Source organism: Protomyctophum parallelum, assembly GCF_964188405.1.
Source record: "Protomyctophum parallelum genome assembly, chromosome: 7".
Classification (NCBI taxonomy): Eukaryota; Metazoa; Chordata; class Actinopteri; order Myctophiformes; family Myctophidae; genus Protomyctophum; species Protomyctophum parallelum.
The window spans coordinates 4528573-4554352 of NC_139705.1; the positions used below are offsets into that span (position 1 = coordinate 4528573).

The following is a 25780-nucleotide window of genomic DNA, read 5'->3' on the forward strand; positions in this document are numbered from 1 at the left end:
TGTTGCCCCATACCATACACAGTAAAATTCTCTGTGTTATTGCGACCTTCGCATTTACTAAAACCTGAAAACCTGCATCTTCTGTTTGTTAAGTGACTTCACATCTCCATATATATGGTCACGCCTCGTGACATCACGTTTCCATATAATGGTCGGTCACGCCTCGTGACATCATGAAGACCCTTAGATCTCCATATATGGTTGTCAGTCCATCACGCCTCGTGACACGCTCCATATGCCAGCAACTCTACTATCTGACCTCAAACCCTTGTTGACCCTTGCTGACCTGTTCTGACATTCCATATGTCGATCCTTCCCCACCCCGTTCTTCCTGTTCTGACATTCCATATGTTGATCTGACCTCATTCAAACCTTGTGTACACAAGACACGCTCCATATATGGCCAGCGTTCGCCAAGCGTCCCAAAATTCCATCTTCATTTCACTGGCAGAGACCTCTTGTGATCACACGAAAGAGTTTCAGGAGCCATTTTGTGCAGAGCAGGCACATTTATGATGACGCAAGCTTTATCACAACTCTTGTATTGTCTGCACTCTGCACTGCAACATTGCAGAGACATCAAGTGGCTCACCTGGTGAGAGTGCGCACACACACACACACACACACACACACACACACACACACACACACACACACACACACACACACACACACACACATATATATATTAGAGCTGGGACTCGATTAAAAAAATTTATCTAATTAATCAGAGGCTTTGCGATGAATTAATCTAGATTAATCGCATTTTAATCGCATATCGATATTCAACCCGAGAACAGCGAGAAACCTTTTTTTTTTAATGTTTTTTGGTATCCCAGTGAATCAACGAATAGTGACTACAGGATACCACTCATTTTCAACATTTTACTGTCATTAATATACCTGTTGTGGAAAAAATAATAAAAGTCACCCCATTCTGTGTTGCCTAGAACTGGAGGTCTGAAAAAAAAATAGTAACGGTAACAAGTACATCTCAGTGACATCACAAAGCTGTACTTACTTCATATTGTTACTGTTTTTTGTCAGACCTCCAGTTCTAGGCAACACAAAATGGGGTGACTTTTTATTATTTCCAGTTTTCAGTACTATAGAAAAGCGCCCAGTGAGAAACGTTCCGCGGTGAAAGAAAAGGTGCGATTAATTTATCTGTAGTTAATCGCGATAAATTTTTCTGTAGTTAATTAATCTAAATTAATCGCAATTAGTCCCGGCCCTAATATATATATACACCACATGATGAATGGTTAAATGCCGTCATGGCTCAACTCTGATCTGAAGGCTCAGTTTGCTGCATGTTGTCTCTCCCACCTGTCCTGTCTCGTTCCACCATCACTAACAAAGGCATAAATTAATCGTAGTTAAATTCATTTGGAGAAGTGAAATGAATAATTATTTGAGATTGTGCTAAAGCAGATAAGTGAAGATGGATAACAATCCCAGCCATAGGCAATTTTATTCAAATGTGTTCTTGTGTGCAATGTGCATACACAATGTTAAGAACCTTTTGAGCCCTTTTAAGTGTTGGCGCTCGAACCGTTGTCCTGTGATTCGCTCTCGTCACTGTAACTGCAGCTGTAATCTGATGACTAAAGCAATTTGCCTCCTGGGGAAGAAGAATTTGTATCTGTACAGAAAGTCTGCCAAGGGTAGGGATGTCGCATAGCATTAAATGTAATCGTATGTTTTCAGAAACGAGATAAAAGGGAATGAGGGGGGGGGGGGGGGAGGTCGGAGTGGAATGTTGGCCAAAGAGTTGGACTGAGTTTAACCACACCGTTGGGTTGAAATGGATCACTTCCTGCCAGCTCATTATCATTAGCATAACTTCCTGTCTGGACGAGGCAAAGGGGATTGGTCAAGTGGACACTGAGGATTAGCAGAGTGGACATTCCCATTCAGCACAATGGTGGCGGGGGTTATTATGACTTCACAGCATTGGAAAGGTGCCCTTATACCCACTGGCTCACGGTCAAATTCAACAAGAGGGAAGTGGAGTGGGCATTGAAGGATTGTTTTTGTGAACTTGAAGCACCATCCACAAGATTGCTGTTATCTTAATGATAATATAGTTTGACATTGCAGAATAAAAAATAAAAAAAATGTAAACGAGGCTTTTCATGGTGCTCACCTGCATTTGCAACATTATCCCTGCACATTCGCGTTTATACTTCATTCATACCAGTTAACAAGTATCACACACAAACACACAGAAAATAGATCTACAAGCACACACCACGATGCAGCACATGTTTAGCTTATAGATCTGTTGTTTTCTGTTCACGGCACTGTTGCACAACCAAGGTTGTTTTTTTTCCCCCCTGAAATATGTGTGGATATCATTTTCACTTTCTAAAACGTTTATAATGTTACGGCCCTATAGCCTGGAAAGGAGACTAATGTGCCACAGGAACAACATCCCTTGGGAGACTGGTCTGGCACGTACTCTTCAGTTTGAATTACATTTTGTTCACCCCAGAGTTGTGGGTGTCCAATTAGAGCATTTTTGCTGTGATGTTTGTAATCCGTTTGTAACCGCCCCTTGGAAATAAATCTTCCACACCGAAGTTCCAGTGATATTAGTCTGGTCATGCCCCCCCCCCCCAAAAAAAGAACCCCCAAAACAAAACAATTGCAGGCAAAACTCTGCCTTTAGGGTGATATGAGTTCTCTGACTCTTTCAGGAAACGCAGCCTTGATGAAAGCCACGTGCCATTACCTCGTTTCATCACTTTTGCACCCATGTCCTCCTTTCACCTCCACAACTCCCTCGTCCCCTCTCTTCCACAGTGACTCCATAACCTCTCCCCCGCTTTGCATCTAATCTCCCCCCCCCCCCCCCCCCTCCCCTTCTTCTCACATTTAATGTCTCAGCCTATCCCCCTTGTCCTTGCGTTTTGGGACATCTCGGGCCTATCGTACCCTGCTGTCAGTGTGGGCTTTAAAAATGTCCCACACAGCACTTCTCGCTTGCCTTTCTCCTCCTCTAACTCTTTCCCCTCCTCTTCCACAAATCCCTCCCACACCCTTCCCCTACCCTCCCTCCCTCCCTCCCTCCCTCCTTTCTCTCTGTCTGTAACCAGAGCCCAGGGAATGGGTGGGCTGCCAGGATCCAGTTTGCTTCTGCCCTTTTAAGGCTAAAAAACCAGGAGGAACTTTTCCAGCTGAGGGAGAGAAGTGTAGAGCGAGGGAGGGAGGGAGGGATGACTGGACGGAGTAGAGGGGAAGGAGAGGAAGTGTAGTAGCATGTTACTTGTTGGAGTGGGTGACGGTGAGGGAAGGAGACTCCCAGCTTAGGGGATATGGAGGCTTCAAGTTGCATTCATTTAGGCAATTGTAATGCTGCCAGGTTACAGTAAGATGTATAAGCTGGGTGATTTGTCACTTCATTTAAAAGGTCTCTGGGGTTTTTATGCTGACATGTTTTTAATTCACTTTTTTGTGGTGTCTCGATTACGTGAACAAAGGACAATGAATGGCATTTATGTTACTATCATCCCAGGGAATAATACTAGTATGATCTGAGTACTTAGCAGCGGCATACTGCGCATGCGCGCATATGCACGCACACAGTGTGTTTGTCATCGATGAGGAGGGTATGGAATGTATGACATTTCCTCACAGTGTTCTGTATGACTGGGTTTAAGGGTGGCCACTATACACACCGCCCCTTTTCCAGGGATAAAGTCTGTGTGCGCGCCTTTGTCCTGGTTGACCACTTACACATATCGTTTGATATCTTTTGCTTTGCTTAAATTGGACTTTTTCTGTGTAATTCAGGCACAAGATGTATGGGATTTGTTTATGCTGACTCACAATATGACACCTTACATGGTCTACGTTTAGGCAAATGCCATTAAAGTATTTGGATGCCAAATCACATTGGTGATGGTTGTTTCCTCTTGGTAAAGTCTTCCCCAGATATTATATATTAGATGTCTGGTCAATTTTGATTAGTCTTTATGGTAGCAGATATATGATGGGTGAAAGCATTGAGTGATCAGAATTGTCTGGTCCATATCCAATTCCAGGTATACCGGTGCCCCGGATGTGAATGTGAACACCGGAATGCATTCCGAGTTAAAACGTTTTTTAACTCAAAACCAAAAGCCTCGTTGCTCTCGTCTCATCCCCTCCTTGTTGTTCTTTCTCCAAGCCTTGGGTCAGACTGGGATAGTTCAGAGGTCACGATGATGTCATGGTGGGTGGGGGTTAGGGGGCGGGGGGGTGTCACTGCAGCGAGCCAAACAAATGAGTCATGGGAGATTTGAGGGAAGACTGCTCATGGAGACACACACAGACACAGACACACTCACAGACACAGTACAGGTTTATACGGTAGCCTCATGCTCTTTTGATCTTTGCTTTTGTATTCTCCCCTCTTACTGGCAGGCAGGCGCGCACACACGAGCGCACACACACACACACACACACACACACACACTCGACTCATACACACCCTCGACTCATACACTATATACACTCAGTCACAGTCACGGGGGGTGGGGGGAGTATGATTCAGGAGTTGGGGGGGAATGAAACATGCCGTGTCCGTATATGGGCTCCATTGGATTTGGAGTGCTGTGGTCTGCTGAGAATGTTTGGCAGATTCCACGCATGTTTAGTGGCTTCCATTGTGTGTGTGTGTGTGTGTGAGACATGAATCGAATAACACACAACTATCGGGGGTATTGGCCCTAGCGGGGAGTATTTGCATATCCCAATTTTCTTGCTATATTTCTAACTAATCTGTGCAATGGATTATACATGTATGACTTGCCCACATGTGCAGGACACCGGCATACAAAATGTGCTGTGTGAAACTCTGGAGTTGAATTTGAATCTTTTTAAATTTGTTCTTCCATACAGAAAAAAGTGTGTAATGATGAAGACTCATTTCCTGACCTATACCGATGTGAAAACAAATGGGTGATCGACCGATTATCGGCAACAGGCGATTATCGGCACCGATGTCGGAAATCGGGGCAAAAAACTATTTTGGCCAATTTTCTCTCTGCAACGACGCATACATTTGCCATATGTGCTCCTCTCTGCAACTGGTGCTGTTGAATGGGAGAAGTCAAAGTACAGTACTGTTATTGATGCCAGGGTGGGACATTTGTCCTGTACAACCTGGTGCTGCTGAATTGAGACCCGCTTGATTAGTTATTATTTATTTTCATGAACTGTTTTGTCATTTTTTATTTATAATTCAGTTTAGCTAAGTGGGAGCTAATACTGTTGCGTTTTTAGAACAAAACATTTGAGGGTATAGTTTTTTTTCTTTTTTTTTCAAGTTCAATTTACAAGAAAGGAGCTCCCTGCACTTATATATACTTATATATTATACACTATTTTGTTTAGCGCTGTTCTTATACACTATTTTGTTTAGCGCTGTATAAAATAAATATTTTCACGAATTTTCAGAAGCAAAGATTTGAGTTTAAAAACGTTCGTCCCGAAAGAATATAATAATCAAAGATCTGCGCCACATTTTCAAGATGAGCTTGTAGATCTTCTATTTTTCAATAGCTAAAATATAACATAATGCTTAAAACACCAAAATGGTTTCCCGTCCTGACTCCTGAATGGGTTAAGCTTAATTTAAAGACCTCCGATGTCTCTTCTGTCTGTGCCGTTGCTGGTGCTGAGAAACGTGCACTCTAGCAAGATCAAATTAATTATTCATATTTTATATCTATAGCCTCATTTTTATTAAGGTAAGGCAATTTATTTGAAGTTTGATGGAGAACAGAAATGCATTGTACGGAGACCAATCTATTCAGTCCGACCCAGTATAGCCTAAAATATATATTTTGTTTGACGGGACAATTCCAAACTGAGTTTTTAGACCATTTTCAAGTCCATTTGTAAAGATATGAAATCTTTCAGATCGCTTTAGTAACCCTAACCCTGTTCTTGCACCTGACCCGAGTTGAATTTGTCCTGCATTGAGACTTTGGCCACTGCCCTAGTCCACTGTTTCAAAGCTGAATTTGTCCTGCATTGAGACTTGGGCCACTGCCCTAGTCCACTGTTTCAAAGCTGAATTTGTCCTGCATTGAGACTTGGGCCACTGCCCTAGTCCACTGTTTCAAAGCTGAATTTGTCCTGCATTGAGACTTGGGCCACTGCCCTAGTCCACTGTTTCAAAGCTGAATTTGTCCTGCATTGAGACTTGGGCACTGCCCTAGTCCACTGTTTCAAAGCTGAATTTGTCCTGCATTGAGACTTGGGCCACTGCCCTAGTCCACTGTTTCAAAGCTGAATTTGTCCTGCATTGAGACTAGTCCACTGTTTCAAAGCTGAATTTGTCCTGCATTGAGACTTGGGCCACTGCCCTAGTCCACTGTTTCAAAGCTGAATTTGTCCTGCATTGAGACTTGGCCACTGCCCTAGTCCACTGTTTCAAAGCTGAATTTGTCCTGCATTGAGACTAGTCCACTGTTTCAAAGCGCAGGTCATGTTGTGGTTGGTTCTGTTCTGTTAGGGCTTTGGTGTTCCGCTTCCTCACAGGCACGCCCTGCTTGTATGTGCTACTGCTGAGTGGCATTCCTGTAGCAAGTGCCAACACGACTGGATTCCAACACACACACACACACACACACACACACACACTTGAGGAAACCAGATCAAATAAGTTTAGCAAGATAAACTTAACAAGATTAACATAAAACCTTTAACATGCATGCACACGTGCCCTCTGTGGCTCAGGGGTAGAGGGGCTGGATGGTAACCGCAAGGTTGCCTGTTCGAACCCTGGCTCCCCCAGAGTTGGTGTCGAAGTGTCCTTGAGCAAGACACTGAACCCCAAATTGCTCCTGATGTGCTGGTTGGTGCCTTGCATGGTTTCCACCGCCTTCGGTGTATGAATGTGTGTGTGTGTGTGAATGGGTCAATGTAATGCACAATCTACAGTATATAAAGGCTCTATATAAATGTACCATTTCTCACTGTCTATCCTATATACGGTAATCCCTGATAGATGCAAGATGATCTAATCATCTTTCTGTCTAATGCCGCAAAACTGGCTTGTTTTGTCAAGTGGGATGTCTATTGTCTACAATACCTGTAACATCACCTGTGCAATATTTTTGTTATATTTGTAATTGGGCTGTGCAAAGGATCATACGTGACTTGCCTCATCATATGTTGTTAATCTTCTATTCCATCTGTGAGCAGCTGACATGTCATGTATCGCAGGTTGGCAGCTTGCTAGCGGATCGCTGTCGGAACATCAAGTCAATCTGAGTCGGACAACAGATGTCCTAACTCCAGTTGTCCCCCCCCCCCCCCCAATTAATCGCTCAGTAGGCCTTGGAAAAGTTTGCCAATTTGAAAATCTTGTAGAAACGCTAAGTCGGGTTTTCTTCTTTCTTTTGATGTGCTTTCTGCATTTCTGGAGAATTCCCCCATGTCCGAGCTTCACCTCACCTCAACCCCCCCCCCCCCCCTCTGGTCGAGATGCCTCATCCAGAGAGCCGCAAATCTTCAGACCTCTTACTTGCAGCTGTGGGCCAGACCCCTTGTCTCCCTGCTGCAAACCTTAAACATTCAGCCCCTTTCATTAGCCCTCCGCCCCCCAACCACAGTTCCCAACAACAGCAATGGGGTCCAAAACTCAAATGCAAGAAACTGCAATGGAAAGTTAGCCGCACGACGCCGGGGACTGGCTGTTGTACTTCAGACAACATTCAGCTCTATTGGTTTCAACAGCCACTGTATTGGTTTCAAGCAAATGATTTTAAAAATAGTCTAGAGTCTTGGACACATTTCTTTGGTTGGGGAGACTGCGGTCCCCGGTATTACTGGATGGTTGGATACAGTGTGTATGTATGAGCCAAAGAGCAAAACTAACATTAGATTAAAGCAAAAAAAAGATGTGCACATTACAATACCCAGAGTTGGGCAGGTGCTGGGCGAAGAACAATATTACGAAGAAAAAATAGCTCGCACACTGACTGACACTGATGGGCTGTATTGCAGGACTGGTTTTATCGTGCCTCTGAATGCCTAGTGAAGGTTTGAGCTTCCGCTCCATCTGACAAAATAAAGGCCTTGCAGGCCTGCTCTATCTGACGTCTCTGTTAAGGTGGAGACTCGACGTCACCTGTACATTCTTTTTTTTTTGTTCTCCTTTTCGTTTCATCTCATTGACCCCATGGTTTTGTAAACTCTACAGATTTAATCTTGAGGTTCCCTCCGTCAGCCCCCAGGCTGCACTTATCCACAGTACTTCTAACCCTTAGTTCTTCCATTAATCCTTTCTGACAGCCGTTGAAGAGGAATCCCCCTTTCCAACGCACGCACGCACGCACACACGCACACGCGCACGCATGCCATGCCACGCACACACCGCAGCTCCACCCAGCCCTGAGGGTCGGGGCCCGAGCAATCATTCCTCCTTAATCAACTACGTCTTGTGTAACAACCTGTGTGCATGCTGTGGTGTTGATGTCTGTGTGGTTCTCGTCCTCCATGTCTAGGCTAGTATCTCGTTGCATCACTCTCTCTCTCTTGTGCGTGTGTATGTAGTTCTGCCTCGACAAGACAAAATGCCCCCAAATCATTTGGAACCACTTGGGACAGCGGCTCCAACCACTCTCGAGTCCTCAGCCCCACACAGTTCTGTTGTGGCTTGTTTGTTCATTGACTATAAGAACATAACATTAAGGTGTTTCAAGCAAGCAACATGTGTCTGTAATAAAAAAAAAAACTAAATTCAACAATGGACAGGTGATTATCTGACACTGGGCTTTTATTGAAATCTTATACTGATATTTTTGTTCCCCCTTATTGTTGGCTCCTGTTATGTACTGTAGGATAAGTTCTCATTAACATAAATACTGCCGTTAGAGAATTATTGGTCTGGAAAATTCCCGACTTATCATGGCACTGAACATTTCAAAACTTCTACTCCTTTTACTCCCATCTACGCTGTGCCCAGGTTATGTCAAATGAGATTATGTCTGATTTGAAAAAGAATGTTTTGATGCTTATCTTTCATAGTATATTTAATGTGAAAAGTATACATTGTTGAAGTAGCCTTATCATTGCATGTCGAGCATGAAATATTGTGTTATTGCCTCTGCGGTATTGTTGACGAATGTATGTCTGCATTCCTCTCCCTCTCCTGAAGAAAGGAGACCTGAAACATTCCGTATTCAGTGAAATCACTGAACCAGGATCTGACTATAATACATCTTAACCTGTTCGACACAGAAGTGGACTACACCCTTGTGCTGAGCTCATTTTGTCGTTTCACACTTTGTTTCTCCAAATGCACTGAAGCTGTTGTGAAGACCGAATTGTTCTCAGTAAATATGCATGTCTAGTATTCACAATTGGCGTACAAAATGCATTTGCCTCGTTAACTAACACTTTGTAGAGGAATGTTGTTTAAAAGAAATGCACCCTCTGAAAGTTCTACGTAAAGCCAAAAACGAAATGATAGATCTAATTAACTGGATGTCCCCCCGTCCCCCCCACAGACTCTAAAGCCATCGTGGATGGGAACCTGAAGCTGATCCTGGGTCTGATCTGGACCCTGATCCTGCACTACTCCATATCCATGCCCATGTGGGACGAGGAAGAGGAGTCCGAAGAGCAGCAGAAGAAGACGCCCAAGCAGAGGCTGCTGGGATGGATCCAGAACAAGGTGCCCGAGATGCCCATCACCAACTTCAGCAGGGACTGGCAGAGTGGCCGTGCCCTGGGGGCACTGGTCGACAGCTGCGCTCCAGGTTAGCACGGATGGATGGATGGATGGATGGATGGATGGGAGAATGTTGATTATGGGGCGTTAACGTTGTAGGAATGGTGTGTGTTTTTGTGTACCTCTTAGGCCTCAATTACATCTAGCATACAACAATGTTGCATGCAAGTTGTAAGTGTCATGGCCGCCCCAATGCATTTCAAATGGAAGTCACATGGTTTGATACAACATTTTTGTTTGATGCGGGGGAGGGGGGCACAACACAGCCATCAAACTAAAACTAAAATGTTGTATCGAATCATGTGACTTCCATTGGAAATGCATTGGGGCGGCCATGACACTTACAACCTGCTTACATCTCGCATGCAACATTGTTGTATAGGTCACGGTGTAATTGAGGCCTTAACCACAGGACTGTGTTTTTCGCACAGCCTGGGAGTCGCTGGCTGCTACTACTAGTAGGGCGGGGTTATATAACCTCACAAATAAACTATGCCTAAACCTAACCTTACCCTGACCTCAGAAAACTATGCCTAACCCCTGACCTCACAAAGACCTATGCGTAACCCTAACCTGTAAAACAAGCCACATCAACTCCATGCGTCCGCGACAAAGTTAGTCCCGCTTAACCACAGGTATAAAGGCATTGTATATTGGCTACTTTACAACTTTCATTTTGCCAGTTTAAGCCTAATTTATGCTTCGCCACACATGATGGAGAGTAAATAAATAATAAATATAGCTTTAGAGCAGGGGGGTGCCCACACTTTTTTATAGACTCGAGAGCTGCTTTCAAAATGACTAGCTCAACCAGATCTACCCACCAAAAAAAAAAAAAGAATTGTCCCATTGCTGAAAATAGTTACACATTAAGACAAATGCACGAGGAATGGGGAAATGGAGAGGGGGGGTAATGGAATTGGTAGCGTTTTTCTTTTGTACATAATATTTGAAATACTGATGATGGTGCAAAACTCTCTTGAAGTGAAGTCTCCTTTAATTCAAGTGGCAGATGGCAAACATAGTTTATTTATTTAAATTATATATGTTTAGGGGCATGTCATGTGGTCTACCTGCACAGCTACTGGTAGATCAGGTACTACCTGCTTTAGAGTGTACTTTTTTTTTTTTTTTTATATTCTTTATTTAGGGACATCACAATCATATTATACAACCATTTAGTGTTTCTTTGTCCACAGGTTTTCATTTTTAGACGGGAACAAAATAATAATAATAATAAAATAAACTAGAAAAAGTGCCCTTCCGGGCACAGGTCTCCACCAGGTTATCCACAGATCCGTGCAGTTAGAGGTAAAAACACTTTTCGGCCAGTTATAGCGCCACCTTGAGGCTGAGTTGAAATTGTTCATGTGGCATTTCGTCCTCGGCCTAGTGGGAATGTGGGTGCACAATTTCACGGAATTCACGCGATGTGTTCATGATTTGCAGCATTTTGTTTGAAACTGAGCACTCCTGTGAACTTTGGAAGCCAATCTTAACCAATCAGGATGGAGTCTGATCAATCTGAAAGACCCGTTTCGTTGAATTGCTCTAGAGAGACTGTGTACCAATTTGCGTGATGTTTGGACAAAATCTGTAGGTGTACTGTGCAAAAACTTGTTTTGCACAAAGCGGCCTCCTGGTGGCGCTATAACAGGCCGTTCTGGAATGTTTGGGGCAGAGGTTCATGGTTGGCATCCAGGGAGTGTGTGTGCAAAATATGGCATCGACCGGGTTAACGGTGGCCGAGATTAGCTGTTCACGGACACACACACGGACGGACGGACGGACACACAAACGGACGGACGGAGTGCAAAACATACTCTCCCCACATGCCTTCGGCCTGGTGGAGACAATAAATAAAGCATACTCATAGGGAGACATAAGGGAGTATTTGAAATTGTGAGCAGTAATTAAAATAAAAACAACAGAACCAAAACAAAAAAAAAGAGACATGAGTAAGACAGAATCATTCAATCCTTGCCGCTACAAAATCTGTCCGCAAAGGAATAATATATTCCACCCAATTAGACCAAAACTTTATACATTTCTACCTCTGCAGTCTGAGAGAGAAAGTGATCTGTTCCACATTATAAATATAATTTACTATATCTATCCATTCTGTTATGGTGGGGGCCTCCGGAAGCAACCAGTGTTGTGTAAATACTTTTCTACATGCAGATATCAGAATACCGAATAGGTATTCATCAGATCTTCCCCTCTGGATGTCCCAGAAATAATGTAGTAAACTCTTAAGGGCAAATTTGCACCAAATATTAGTGTACATTTTACTGAGCACTAGTCTACGATACTGCGAGATGGCACAAATGTTTTGTGCGAGTGTCTAAACACATTTAGACCTGATACATATTATACCTTTTTGAATCCAGGAGCTACCTCTGTGTCATTAGTGGTTGCTATACATGTAGCAACATATATATTTTTAAAGGAAACCTTAGGTTTTAGAAGGTATTTTTATAATCGGCCTCGGGTCTAAAATGGGTTAAAGTGACATGACTCGTCAACGACACTAAATAGATGCCTGCGGACCTCGAGGGCGGAGAAAGTGTTTAGAAAATTTGAGGGCAGGGAAAACGACGAGACGCCTCCACCGTTATGGCGTCGTTGTGAAATGGGAAAGTGAGGAGAGAGGAGGGAAGTATACAGCGAGAGATTATACGGTAGGAGTAGGTGAGGGGAATGAAGGGTGACTGTTTACATGCTTTGAATTCTTCTCATACCTGTGGATATCAAACGGGCTCTATATCGAGAGATAACGGAACGGAGTGCAGCCTTTTCTTTCCAACTAAAGGCGGAAAAGAAAAAAGCTGGACCTATTTAACTGTTTAGCTGTTTTGATAACGTAGACGAGATAGAGCCAGTGGGCATATTGGCGAGTCATCACGCAGAGGCTATTAAGTTTAACGATAACCACTTAAACCCTCTATACTTAACTATTACCTAGGTGACTGGGGTTGTCCCCCCCCCCCCCGTCCAGCCCCCCCAGGTATCACCCATTTTGTGTGTATGCCAACTGGAAAGGCAATAATGTCAAGATATCATTCCTAATTGGACTTGATGGCTGTAACGGAGGCACTGTTCTTTCCCCTTGTGAGGAGGGTCAAACTCATTTAGACATTCTCTGTTATCAAACATGTCAAACAAGCAGATAACCCTTCTTTAAAACCCATTTTGGGCGGGAACCCCTTTTGGTGTTATGCTTTAGCTATGAAAAATAGCAGATCTACAAGCTGCGCTACGAGCTTGTAGGTCTGCTATTTTTGAAAAATCGAAGAACGGCGAAACATACGGAACATGGCTTTTTCAGAAAACTGTCAGGAACACATTTTTGGGTTAACCATCAAAATGTTATGCTTTGTGTGTGTGTGTGTGTGTGTGTGTGACCATGCACTATTTAATTATGCCAGGGTCTTTTTTTTTAATCTTTCAGTCTGTATTGATATTTATGAATGTTCTGTGTTTTTCTTGTAGGTCTGTGCCCTGACTGGGACCAGTGGGATCAGACTAAGCCTGTGGACAACGCCCGGGAAGCCATGCAGCAAGCCGATGACTGGCTGGGCATTCCTCAGGTAAAAATGGCAAACGCATTCTAGATTAGACTAAAAGCCTGATTCATCATTTTATTGTGTGGAAAAGGTAAAAAGAAAATGAGGTGCTTCACACCACTGAGCGTTGCTGTATGTATGTTAACCCATTTCGACCTGGGAACGATTCTGCAAATGTCTTCTAAATCCTGCACTGTTTTCTTGAAAAAGCCATGTTTTTCTAGGTCAGTCGTTCTCAAACACTTTCATGATTTTTCAAAAATAGCAGACGTACAAGCTCATAGCGCGCCACCGAGTGGCGCGCTACGAGCTTGTAGATCTGCTATTTTTCAACGGCTAAAGCATAGCATAATGATGGCACCAAAAGGGGTTTCCGCCCCAAAATGGGTCAATCTAGCCTTGTTAACTAACCTAGACTAAACTGGCCAAACATCTTATTGTCTTTTGATGTCGTTCCGGTAAAAATATGAATAAAACGTGTCGACACCAGAAATGTTATAGAAGAGGAAAAAAAAGGTTGTTATCCTGAGCTGTGCTGCAGCTTTTGTGATTTGACACATCTTAGTTGTGGTGTCTGCATGACTGGCAGAAGGGTGGCGGCTGGCACAGAGCAGCATGCTACGACGGTTGGTTCTGTGGTCACTGTAGTTTCCGCCTGCAGCTCCGTTTTCCGTTTTAAAATTGGGGAAATCGGGTCCCTCTCCAAGGGCATTTTGGAGGTCTTTGCATATATAACAAAACACTGCAAGTACAAACATGTTTCCCTCTCCCCTTTTGTAACCCTATAGGTGATAACTCCAGAGGAGATAGTTGACCCCAATGTGGACGAGCACTCCGTCATGACCTACCTGTCCCAGTTCCCCAAGTCTAAACTAAAGCCTGGCGCTCCACTGAGGCCAAAGCTCAACCCCAAGAAGGCCCGTGCCTATGGGCCTGGTACGTACACGGACGCACACATCATTCAGGACGGGCGCTTTACTAAAGGCAAAATGTAATTGTATTCATTTAAACAGCTGAATTGACAAAGAAGCTGTTTTAAATGTATACAAGCAGTGACTCGATATACAAACTATATTGACTCCAGCTCATAATCTTTGCAGCGGTTGCCCTCTATATTGAGTGTGTCTTTGTGCCATGGGGCGTGGAAATGCTTGGGGCATGTGGACATTTTTGTAGGGAAAATAGCCGAGCTCATATGGCATCACAATGTGAAGTGCTGTGTGATGTGCTGATGTTTTTACTTGAATTAGTTTTTTTTTTCATGTTGAATCATTTTGAAGTAGAAAATATGGACCACAATGGTCCTTGGTCCTTAATGTGGTTAATTCGGGTGCAGACAGTACTTAGTTTAAGACAGTTTTTTGGTTTAGACTAGTCATTTGGTTAGACCAGTCAGTCCTACAACCTATCTCAAACCCTCACCCTAAACCTAACCTCCCACGGGGCAGCACACCTAAACCCTAACCTTAACCCATGTCTAACCAATGACTATAGTCTAAACTAAGTATGCACCCTGGTTAATTCTTCTTCTTGTCTCTCTTCTCCCCAAGGTATTGAGCCTGCTGGTAATGTGGTAATGAAGAAGGCAGTGTTCACAGTGGAGACCATCAGTGCTGGAATGGGAGAGGTGCTGGTGTATGTGGAAGACCCTGCAGGACACAGAGAGGAGGTACGCACGCACGCACGCACGCACGCACGCACGCACGCACGCACGCACACATGCACGCATGCACGCTGACATTCACTGCAGCAAACCCACATGCACTCTCACACTGATACCAAAAACGGAATATGCCCCTGATGAAATACCGTGTAGATTTTTGTTGTTTTTAAAACCCATTTAGGCCTGACGTCAAAATACAATAAAAAAGTCTTCTGAAAGAATATACTGTACATTCAAAGATTTGTGCCACATTTTCACGATTTTTCAAAAATGGCAGATCTACAAGCTCGTAGCGCGCCACTCGGTGGCGCGCTATGAGCTTGTAGATCTGCTATTTTCTGCTATTAACCCCCAGAATGGGGTTTTAATAACTTTTGGTGGTCTATTTTCCTCCAGGCTAAAGTGACGGCCAACAATGATAAAAACCGCACCTACTCTGTCTTCTACATTCCCAAAGTCACCGGCATGCACAAGGTAAGCCAACGATGTTAAGTCCTTATGTCCCCTCACTGCCCTTTAAAAAAATAAAAAATAAAAATAAAAAATGTGTTGTTTAAATTTAAGTTTAAAAGTTTTAACTTGTGGTGGTTCGTTCCCCAGGTGACGGTGCTGTTTGCGGGACAGCACATCAACAAGAGTCCCTTCGAGGTGGAGGTGGGCATGTCCCAGGGAGACTCCAGCAAGGCCACAGCCCAGGGACCTGGCCTCGAGGCCTCGGGAAACATCGCCAACAAGTCCACCTACTTTGACGTCTACACCGCAGGTACTATTATAGGAAGAGGGACGTTGTTGATACCGTCAACTGGATATGGTTTTGACTGAATACTACTGCTGTTTATTTATGTAATTATTGTTGAGCAACTCTTGTAACTCCTCCTCTTCTTTCTACCTTCTATCTCTCTAACTACTGTCTCATTATTTCCTCTCCCCCCATTCCTTTATCCCACATTGCTCCTTTTGCCTTCCTCTCCTTGTTGCTTCCTCACATTTTCCCTTCCTTCTTGGCTTCCTTTCCCCTCCTCCCTCCCTCCCTCCCTCCCTCCCGTCCGTCCCCAGGTGCTGGCATTGGGGAGGTGGAGGTGGTGATCATGGATCCGGCCGGTAAGAAGAACACTGTGGAGTGCGCCATCGAGGACAAGGGCAACAGCAGCTACCGCTGCACCTACACGCCCACCCAGGAGGGCCAGCACATCATCTACGTCACCTTCTCGGGGGGCCAGATCAGCAAGAGCCCCTTCACCGTCAGCGTGGGAGAAGGTGAGCGAGTGGAGAGAGGAGGGGAATTGAAGGAATCCACAGCGGAATTGTGTTGGGGCTGACTTCTTTGTTGCCCTACGTCGCGACTATCTTCTGGTTGCCAAAACGCACTATCTGCTCTCCACGTTTCTACTTCGCCACTTGTCCTAATGTTGGTGAAATGATGAACACATCAACATACCTGCACATTTGCAAGTGATGCGTCATGCTGGAGCCTTCTCTAAACGTCTTGTTTCCTTCATTTTATTTCCTAGTCTTGTAACCGGCGGGGATGCGCTTTTGTTTCAGAACATAATAATGTTGACGGTACACACGTGACTCTGCTACTACCAGACGGTGGAGACGGGAGAGCTCCTTTAACCAAAATTGGTTAAAGGACTATACTGGTGGTCTGGCATCAGTGGCATGTTTAGCCCATATACACTTTGACTCACTGTATATTTGATTTTTTACTGCCGACCATTCTCCAAACCATATCGTGATTCGTTAGATTTTTCGAGAAACCCACTGGTTTCTGTTCATGACAATATGAAACTCGAGTTGCAGGGACTTGAAACTGGTTATTAATTGGCAGTTATGTTAGGATTATTTCTTATAACTGTGGTTATTTGTCGGTTATGTTATAATAAGAGTGTATAAAGTGACGATTGATTTGAAATGCCTAGATGAAAATGTAGTCCCTGGACGGAAAGATTTATTCATTAACTAAATTCCAGAGGTCCATGTCTTTATTAACCACACCGTTATGTTTGGTTAGCAATTTGACACAATTATTTTGTTATGTTTTTAATGGCTAATTGACGTCGGTATAGTATAGGAGAAGACCGGGTGAATCGATTCAGTGATAAGGAGGTGTAGTTTGTGAGAAATGCAGAAAGGAAGAGTAAGGGAAACGATAAACGATAGCAACCGGAATGAATACTGGCTTACAGATGACATTGGGCATTGTAGTTTATTATTTATATTAATTATTAATAAATGCTAGATAAAATCCTCAAGGGTTTACATAAGCGCAGTTATTTCAGTCGGTGGGGCCTGATGATATGTTACCTTGTCTTTAACTGCAGGACATTATTTGGGAAATCTTTTTGCTTTCTTTTCTCTGCCGTTCTTCTCTGTCCTGTACTTTCTTTCATGTGGGTTGCTGCTACTGTACGGTACCGGACGTGTTCTCTCTCTCTCTCTCTCTTTCTGTCTTGTCTCTCGTTCCTCATCCCTCTGCTCCCCCCCCCCCCTCCCCCCTCCCCCCTCCTCCTTCTGTTTGGTACTATAGAGGCCTGGTGGTATCTCGCCTCTCTGTGGATCAGCTTCTTCCTTCCGCTGTCATTTCCTGTTTCCTGGGATCTCTCTTGGGTACCCACTCTGTGTTTGTGTGTGTGTGTGTGTGTGTGTGTGTGTGTGTGTGTGTGTGTGTGTGTGTGTGTGTGTGTGTTTGCCTACAGTAGGTGGATGAACCAAGTGCATGTACTGTATGTGTACAAGTGTCTGTGTTGGTGTAAGTGTGCACTGTCTCCTATATTGAGAGTGTCTTTGTTCTGAATTCCATGTCTTTTCTTGCGACTAATTTCCGTGCGTGCATGCGTGCGTGCGTGCGTGCGTGTGTGTGTGTGTGTGTAATCTGCATCTAAAACTCTGAACCAGGACTGAGTGAAACATATCCAGCAACATTTAGCACATCCATGTGGATACAATTGTTATAATGTGTTGCAGATTAATTTGGTATTTTAAGACATTAGTAAGAGCCACTGTATCATTGTTTGACCAAGTAATGCATGAATTGTTATCACTGCATTGAAACTATAGATTTATGAACATGGATTATGACACCGCTCTGCAGTGTAAACAGACAAAATACACAAGGGTTGTAGTAGCTTGGGCCTTTGAAAGTACATCTTTGTAATGGACACCAGATTAAAAAAATGATGTACTAAGCCAGGTAACCAAGTTATTTTAGCCATTACATGTGGTTTTCTATCCCATGCAAATGTTTCGTGATGGTAGGGCATTCACTTCTAGTCATTTTTACTAGTTGACTAGTTGCCTAGTTTAGTAGTCGACTAGTTGTTTAACCACCTATTATGTAAAAGAAAACCCACCCCCCCCCCCCCCTTTTTTTTTTTTTTTTTTTTATATTTGTAAATTTAAAAACTGTACATTGGTGACTATAACTATAATTTACCTGATCTTGAGGCCTACAAAATCGGGGAAAAAAAATCAACCAGTCAACTAGTACCAGCAAGGTCGACTAGTGGATTTACTACTTGACTAGTAAACAGGTCGACTAGTTGCTTAATGCCCTAGATAGTACTAGCTTTGTCCCAGTGTGATATACAGTCGCCTTTCGTCCTCATTCAGTTTGTAACGCTCCTGTTCCGGTGGGGTTTCCTGGGCTGGTCCGGAGGGGCCCGTCCGTCTGACTATGACTCAGCTGGTCCAACTTTTATACCCTTCTAACCCATTTAGGCCTAGCCTCGGAAACCCAGACGTTTTTATTTCCAGGGAGTAAAAAAAAAAAAAGTCTGGGACAGAGTCCACTTCAATTCGGCATAGAGCAGCGCAAACGTCGATCACTCTCTGCTGATTTGTGATCGTCTGCACCTTTGTTAAATTGACGCACACATGTACACATACATACTCGTCTCTCTCTCTCTCTGTCGCTCTAATTAATTAGTCTCATGTCGCGCAGCTGCGTGTAGATTCTGCCGGCGGATCCTGCCGGGAGCTGCCTATGCCATAGAAGGCATAGGTGGACCCCAGGCTAATTTAGGCCTGACGTCGAAATAAGAAGGAATATATATTCAAAGATTTGTGCTGCCATTTTCACATTTTCTTTAAAAAATAGCAGACCTACAAGCTCGTATGAGCTTGTAAATCTGCTATTTTTCAATAGCTAAAGTATAACATAATGCTTAGTTAAAACACCCAAAGGGGGTTCCCGCCCAGAATGGGCTAATCGAGCACTGTGAGGGCCACCCTGTATCCTGTGGGGAGAAGTACTCACTTCCTCCACTATCGTGTTTTGAGACCCGTCCGTCCACACTCTGGATTCAGATAGACGGGAGGATAATAAGACATGGGGCGGGGAAAGAGTGGAGATAAAAAATAAAAGATAACTGGAAAGCATGGACTCTCCACTCTTCACTGTGATGTGTAGCTTATTGGGTTTTGTTTTTCTCTGCCCCCCACACATCACGTTCCGTATCTCTCTCTCTCTCTCTCTCTCTCTGTTGAAACCCAAGTTATGACATAAGGTCATCATGACCTCGGACAGAAAATATTCCGAACGATCTCTCTTCCTCATTCCTTTTTTAATGTTCTCTCCATCGATATTCCTTCTCTCTTTAACCTCCTATACAGCGTGTAATCCCAGCCTGTGCAAGGCAAAGGGGCGCGGCCTGCAGCCTAAGGGCCTGAGGGTGAAGGAGAGCGCGGACTTTAAGGTCTACACCAAGGGAGCCGGGACGGGAGAGCTCAAAGTGACCATCAAGGGCCCCAGTGAGTCCACACTACAATTCCCAGCATCACCCGGGAGTTCAAAAAAAGTCTCCAGTTTTCTGAAGTGCCCATGTTTCAGTGGTGCTCGATATTTCATATCAAGGACCCCAAGAAATATATGTAATTGGCCGCCGACCCCCATCTGAAAATGTGTAGTTCCAGGGATTTGAGTTAAATACAAAAGAATTCCATTTTCATGATCTTTCAAAAATAGCAGACCTACAAGCTCATAGCGCGCCACTCGGTGGCGCGCTATGAGCTTGTAGATCTGCCATTTTTCAATAGCTGAATTATATAACATAATGTTTAAAACACCAAAAGGGGTTCCCGCCCCAAAATTGGTTTAATAACCTGACCCTTAACATTTGAAGAATTGACCCAATTAACAATGTATTTCCATGTCCCAAAAGACATCCTTTCCTAGCTTACCTCCTTAAAATGAGACCAAATTGCGAGTTCATATATAGTCCTAGTGGATCATACTCATTGTGTGTATGCTTGCGTGTGTGTGTGTGTGTGCGCGCAGAGGGTCTTGAAGAGCCATGCAAGAGGAAAGATCTCGGAGAGGGAGTGTATAGTTTTGACTACTACCCCACCACCACTGGAACGTACAGCATTACCATTACCTGGGGAGGACAGAACATCCCCCGCAGGTACAACTCCCATAACACACGCTCAACAGAACCTATGCAGATTTTTGGGTTGGGAATAAGTATCTGTGATCATTTCACTGTTGATGCCAAGCAGGGATTTTGGCTCAGGTGAGTGCGTGTATGCACCATTATACATTCCGTGTGAAGATTGATCTAAATGGTAAGGGTGGTGTAAAACTTGGCAGGGTCCTTTTTGTGCTGTTCACCCATTTACACCAGAGATTTAAATAATAATAAAAAAATCTTCTTAAAGAATATATATTCAAAGATTTGTGCCGCATTTTCACGATTTTTCAAAAATGGCAGAACTACAAGCTCGTAGCGCGCCACTCGGTGGCGCGCTACGAGCTTGTAGATCTGCTATTTTTTCAACAGCTAAAGTATAACGTAATGCTTAGTTAAAACACCAAAAGGGGTTCCCGCCCCAAAATGGGTTTTTTTTTTTTAAACGATAATCGATAGTACACACACACAAACCTAATGTGTTGTGTCTGCCCTGTTAACAGTCCGTTTGAGGTGAAGATCGGTACCGAGGCTGGACAGCAGAAGGTGCGGGCCTGGGGGCCGGGCCTAGAAGGAGGCGTGGTTGGAAAGTCTGCCGACTTTGTTGTGGAGGCTGTCGGAGACGATGTGGGCACACTGGGTAAGTGAGCGAACAAGACCTGAGCGAGTGAGGACACACGAGGCAACAATTTCATGGCCATTTTAAACTCTTTGAGTTAGTGTAGCAGAGTGGCTCCAGAGCCCTGTGCCCGATTACCCAAAAAGCCCATTTCCTCCTCTGGGCCAAAAGTGGATAAAGTTGACTTTATCCATGCGAGGGGGTGGGGGGGGGGGGGCGGGGGGGGGGTGGTGTTCCGAATCCCGGGGCGTTAAATTAGGCTGCAGGATTTAACAATATAGGTAAATTTGTAATATTTTACGAAAGGGTATGATTATTAGAATTTCCTTTCCACACCCTCCTCTTGACCAAGCTGCTTATTTTGCCTCTGTGGAAAAGGCCAGCTCAAATATACTCAAGTACTGAGCTGAGGTCATGCTGACCTCCTCAATTAAGAACCGTTCGCTGGCAAGAGGGCAAATTGACCTTAGCCTATCACTGCTGTGTTCTCAATTAGTGAGCACCTGTATCCATCCTGCAATCAGCACAGCACACTTTAGAGTTTGTCAAGCCTAGTTTTCTGCTAATTCTGTACAGACCACAGCAGCGTGTGCGTCTCCTTGTTGTGAGCAGGGCCAGATTAACCCCCATGAGTGCCCCTGTGCAGATCATTTTTAATGGCCCCCCCCCCCATAGCGCGGACACGACCAACCCCGAACACATGGAACACAATAAGGTATAGGCAAATGGTACAACTTCACTGGAATACAACTGGCAACCATTGCAATAAATTACATTGGTTTTCTTTTTTTTTTACCAGTAAAATGCATTTCAGAAATGCGCCCGAGTGAAGCGAGGGCGCGGAAAGAATTTGGATTTTCTGGGCATTTTCAGGGCACCAAAACCATCTGGGCACTAGGGACATGTTGACACCGGGACATGTGGGCACCAGGACAACTGGGCAGTTGTCCATGTACACACATGTCCCTAGTGCCCAGGTTTCCAGTTTGGGAAACAGTCTGTCTTGAGAGACTAGGGGAAACACTGACTGTTCTACCTGCAAAAGTTTTTCAGAGGCAGATCTCTCACCAAGTCAAGTGTGACATGCAGAGGCTACTGACCCCAATTTAATGCCATTTCTATCTGGGAGACCCTTGCCACATGCCCCTGTGCAGCTGCACATAGCGGCGGGTGGTAGATCCGGCCCTGGTTGTGAGTACTGATTTCTTTATGCACTCCTCCAGGTTTCTCTGTGGAGGGCCCGTCTCAGGCCAAGATAGAGTGTGACGACAAGGGGGACGGCTCCTGCGACGTGCGCTACTGGCCCACCGAGGCTGGGGAGTACGCTGTGCACGTGCTCTGTAACAATGAAGACATCCAGCATTCTCCCTTCATGGCTGAAATAGTGAATCCACCAGGCAAAGACTTCTTCCCTGACAAGGTACATATATATGCTGATGGCTCTCATTTGATGGAACAACTTACATGGATACAAGATGCTTATCGCGCTTTCGAACGGAAAGATCTTCCATTATATTGGGGATGCAATCCGTGAGCTTTTTTTTTTAATTACAAAAATCACACCCGTGTGAAGTGAGATGCGCTCTTGTCGTCGTACGTCATCACGACCTAAAATATACACTGTCTATTTGCTCAGACACTATGACGTGAAATTGTCCTTTCTAAAACTGGTTAGTCCCAATACTTGATTCTGATTGGCTGGTTACCGTCACGTGACCGTTGTAAATGTATAAGGTCACAAGGTGTGATAGCCAAGGGGCCAGCTAGGCACTCCAATGTTGAAGCGCTGGGCCCTAGTGGTAAGAGGAAGGACTGCAGGCGGACCCGTGGATTCATGACGAGGAAACCCCCGTGCAGCTGAGCTTTAACATTGAGCGCTCGTTGCACTTGGTCCCAGCCATTTTACAATGGCTGGGAGAGGGTAGAAGACCCTCCGCTGCGCGTCGGGTCTGCCTACACCTCCCAGCCATTGTAAAATACCCGGTAACCTGAGACCTCTCGTGGCTTATTGCTTTAATTGTCAATGTTTGTGTAGGACAACGTGTGTGTGAAAAATCACACGTGTGAAGTTGTGTTCAATAACGCTGTTGTGTTTCTGATGAGCTGCATATGGATGTGTTGGTTACAGGTTAAGGCTCATGGCCCAGGCCTGCAGAGCAGCGGTCTGGCCGTTGGAAAACCAACAGAGTTCACCGTTGATGCCAAGCAGGGAGGCAAAGCCCCGCTGAAGATTCTGGCTCAGGTGTGTGTGTGTGTGTGTGTGTGTGTGTGTGTGTGTGTGTGTGTGTGTGTGTGTGTGTGTGTGTGTGTGTGTGTGTGTGTGTGTGTGTGTGTGTGTGTGTGTGTGTGTGTGTGTGTGTGTGTGTGTGTGTGTGTGTGTGTGTGTGTGTGTGTGTGTGTGTGTGTGTGTGCCCATATATACATTCCGTGTAAAGATTTACCCTAAATGGTTAAGGGTGGTGTAAAGAACTTGATGGGGTCCTTTTTGGGCTGTTGACCATTTTGGGGCGGGAACCCCTTTTGGTGTTTTAAACATAATATGTTATAATTTAGCTATTTGAATATATATATATATATATATATATATATATTCTTTCAAAGTGAATGTTTTTAACTCTGGTCTTAAATGGGCTAAACAATAATCACCAAGGAGTTCCTGATGTACTATCCTCTCTTTTTTTACAAGTTCTCATCTTTCCATTTCTCCACCAAGTATCCACCAACGGCTTCTGTTGAGATAATTCTAACACCCCCCCCCCCCCCCCAAACCCCCGCTGTGTACCTTTACAGGACGGTGAGGGAACGCCAGTCGATGTCCAGGTGAAGGACAACGGCAACGGGACGTACACGTGTACCTACACCCCACGCAAACCCCTCAAGCACACCGTCATGGTCTCCTGGGGAGGAGTCAACATCCCCGACAGCCCTTTCAGGGTGAGATTACACACGCACTGAGGCCCACGACCTCTGTCCTCCACAAGATCCGGACATGATTACAAATGCAGCTAAGAACTCTGGGCCTTCTGACATGATGGTTCCTCCACCCGAACCCGTAGTCCATCCTTATAGTCACTATAGAATATAGAAGTAGAGACCATATTCATGGTCATTTTGTTCTTACGACACACTAAGGCCACTGTGAATATGGTCAATGACCTCACCTCTTTCAAGGACTCCCTCCAACGTGTGGCCGCCACCAGTAAACTATTCGCCTTTTCCTTCCATTAGCGGCATCCTTTAATGGTAGCCTCTGTGTTAAGTATGTCATAAATGAAGGAGAGAAACAAACGAGGACAATAAAGGTCTAGTTAGTATAATCTATTATATAGTGCCTATATCATTCAAGTTAAAAAAAAGCATATCCCTAGATTCCCTACATAAGTAAACGTTATAAAACAACCTGTAGCGTGTGTCCCATTGTATTCATGTTGATAGCTTGAACTGAGTTTGCATAAACTAATACACACACACAACACACACACACACACACACACACACCGTGTGAGTTTGTGACGGATTTTGTAATCACGTGCTTGTTTAACTAATTTTCTTCCCCTTTTTTCTTTGTTGATGCTTTTAGCTTTTTAAACCTGTGAAGCATTTTGTTACTGTTCTATATATGAAACGTGCTCTATAAATGTACTTAAATTCACTTGCAATGGATTCATTTGACAATGCACATTAATCAACACTTCATTTTTCCAAATCCATGTAAATGGGCCAGAGTTGGCCAGAAGCTAAACCTCATCTGTAGTCCCCTGAGCAGGCTCTTAAAAGTGACGATAAAACTATCCATACATTGCTTGACTTCCATCATACCCTAGTCTAGGAGAATTGGCCTCAGATCCTGTGCAGCAGGGGGCGTGGCGTTTCAAATGAAATGCGAATCAAAAGACAGGGGCGGGTTCCACATGGAGTGGGCGCTACATCTGAATAAGACGGAAGGGGAAACAATTGCTCCTTGAGCGGTGGTGGCCTGCTACAATTCAATTTGGAATTGGATTCCCTTCGGACTATTTTCATGGTATGCACAGACAGTGCTTCAGACCGGAAAAGGGGAGTGTCCGCTCAGATTCTGAGTGCAACGTACTTCCCTCACATGGATACGGTCCTTTTTTCCCCAGAAGTCTTTCTCGCCCACCTAGTGGCGAAAAATAAAACTTCTGGGAACTCAGATTAATCATACCCTGACCCTGTCTATTGTTTTATAAACAGATGACCATCGGAGCCGGCTGTCATCCCAACAAGGTGAAGGTGTCCGGACCAGGGGTGGCCAAGACGGGCCTGAAGGCCTTCGCGCCGACATACTTCACGGTCGACTGCGCTGAGGCTGGTCAAGGTATACTTATTTCTATATTCTCTGTATAAAGCAGTAGGGGTGGACGATATGGCGATAATTATCGTCGGGACGATACAACGTCTCCACGATATGGCTTTTTAGAGTTATCGTTTCCATCACGATAAATGTGCTGCATCAGACAGTGAATGCGCACTCTATATATGCAGTTCTATGCCGTAATTTTTACTTCTGCAGTACGACGGTTTCGTTCTCAAAAAATAAAAGATCTACAAGCTAACCACACGTTGCTACGGCACCCCAATGGACGACGTGGTTTGCTTATAACTCTGTTGAGTTCTCAGCACTCCCAAAGTCCCCGCCCCCTTTCTTCTAGGCAGAGGGAAACAGCATTGCGCTCACAGCTCAACATGTCGAGGAAGGGCGACGTGTTTATAGTTCCCAAAAAGAACTCCACGTCTGTCACACAGACAGAGCCCGTGTGTTAAGACCAA

At 44.4% G+C, this 25780-nt stretch overlaps 1 protein-coding gene across 4 annotated transcripts in view; it reads left to right on the forward strand.

The window, feature by feature from the left end:
• The window catches only part of flna (filamin A, alpha (actin binding protein 280)), a 75029-nt gene that overhangs the window by 13932 nt on the left and 35317 nt on the right, over window positions 1–25780 (forward strand). For all 4 annotated transcript variants that reach the window (XM_083770218.1, XM_083770220.1, XM_083770219.1 and 1 more), the window contains exons 3-16: window positions 9510–9761; window positions 13226–13323; window positions 14088–14235; window positions 14850–14968; window positions 15359–15436; window positions 15563–15725; window positions 16019–16219; window positions 19577–19714; window positions 20241–20367; window positions 20874–21010; window positions 22213–22409; window positions 23118–23231; window positions 23780–23923; window positions 25205–25328. In XM_083770218.1, coding sequence (XP_083626344.1) covers window positions 9510–9761; window positions 13226–13323; window positions 14088–14235; window positions 14850–14968; window positions 15359–15436; window positions 15563–15725; window positions 16019–16219; window positions 19577–19714; window positions 20241–20367; window positions 20874–21010; window positions 22213–22409; window positions 23118–23231; window positions 23780–23923; window positions 25205–25328 — 2040 coding nt within the window. The remainder of the gene's footprint in view (window positions 1–9509; window positions 9762–13225; window positions 13324–14087; window positions 14236–14849; window positions 14969–15358; window positions 15437–15562; window positions 15726–16018; window positions 16220–19576; window positions 19715–20240; window positions 20368–20873; window positions 21011–22212; window positions 22410–23117; window positions 23232–23779; window positions 23924–25204; window positions 25329–25780) is intronic.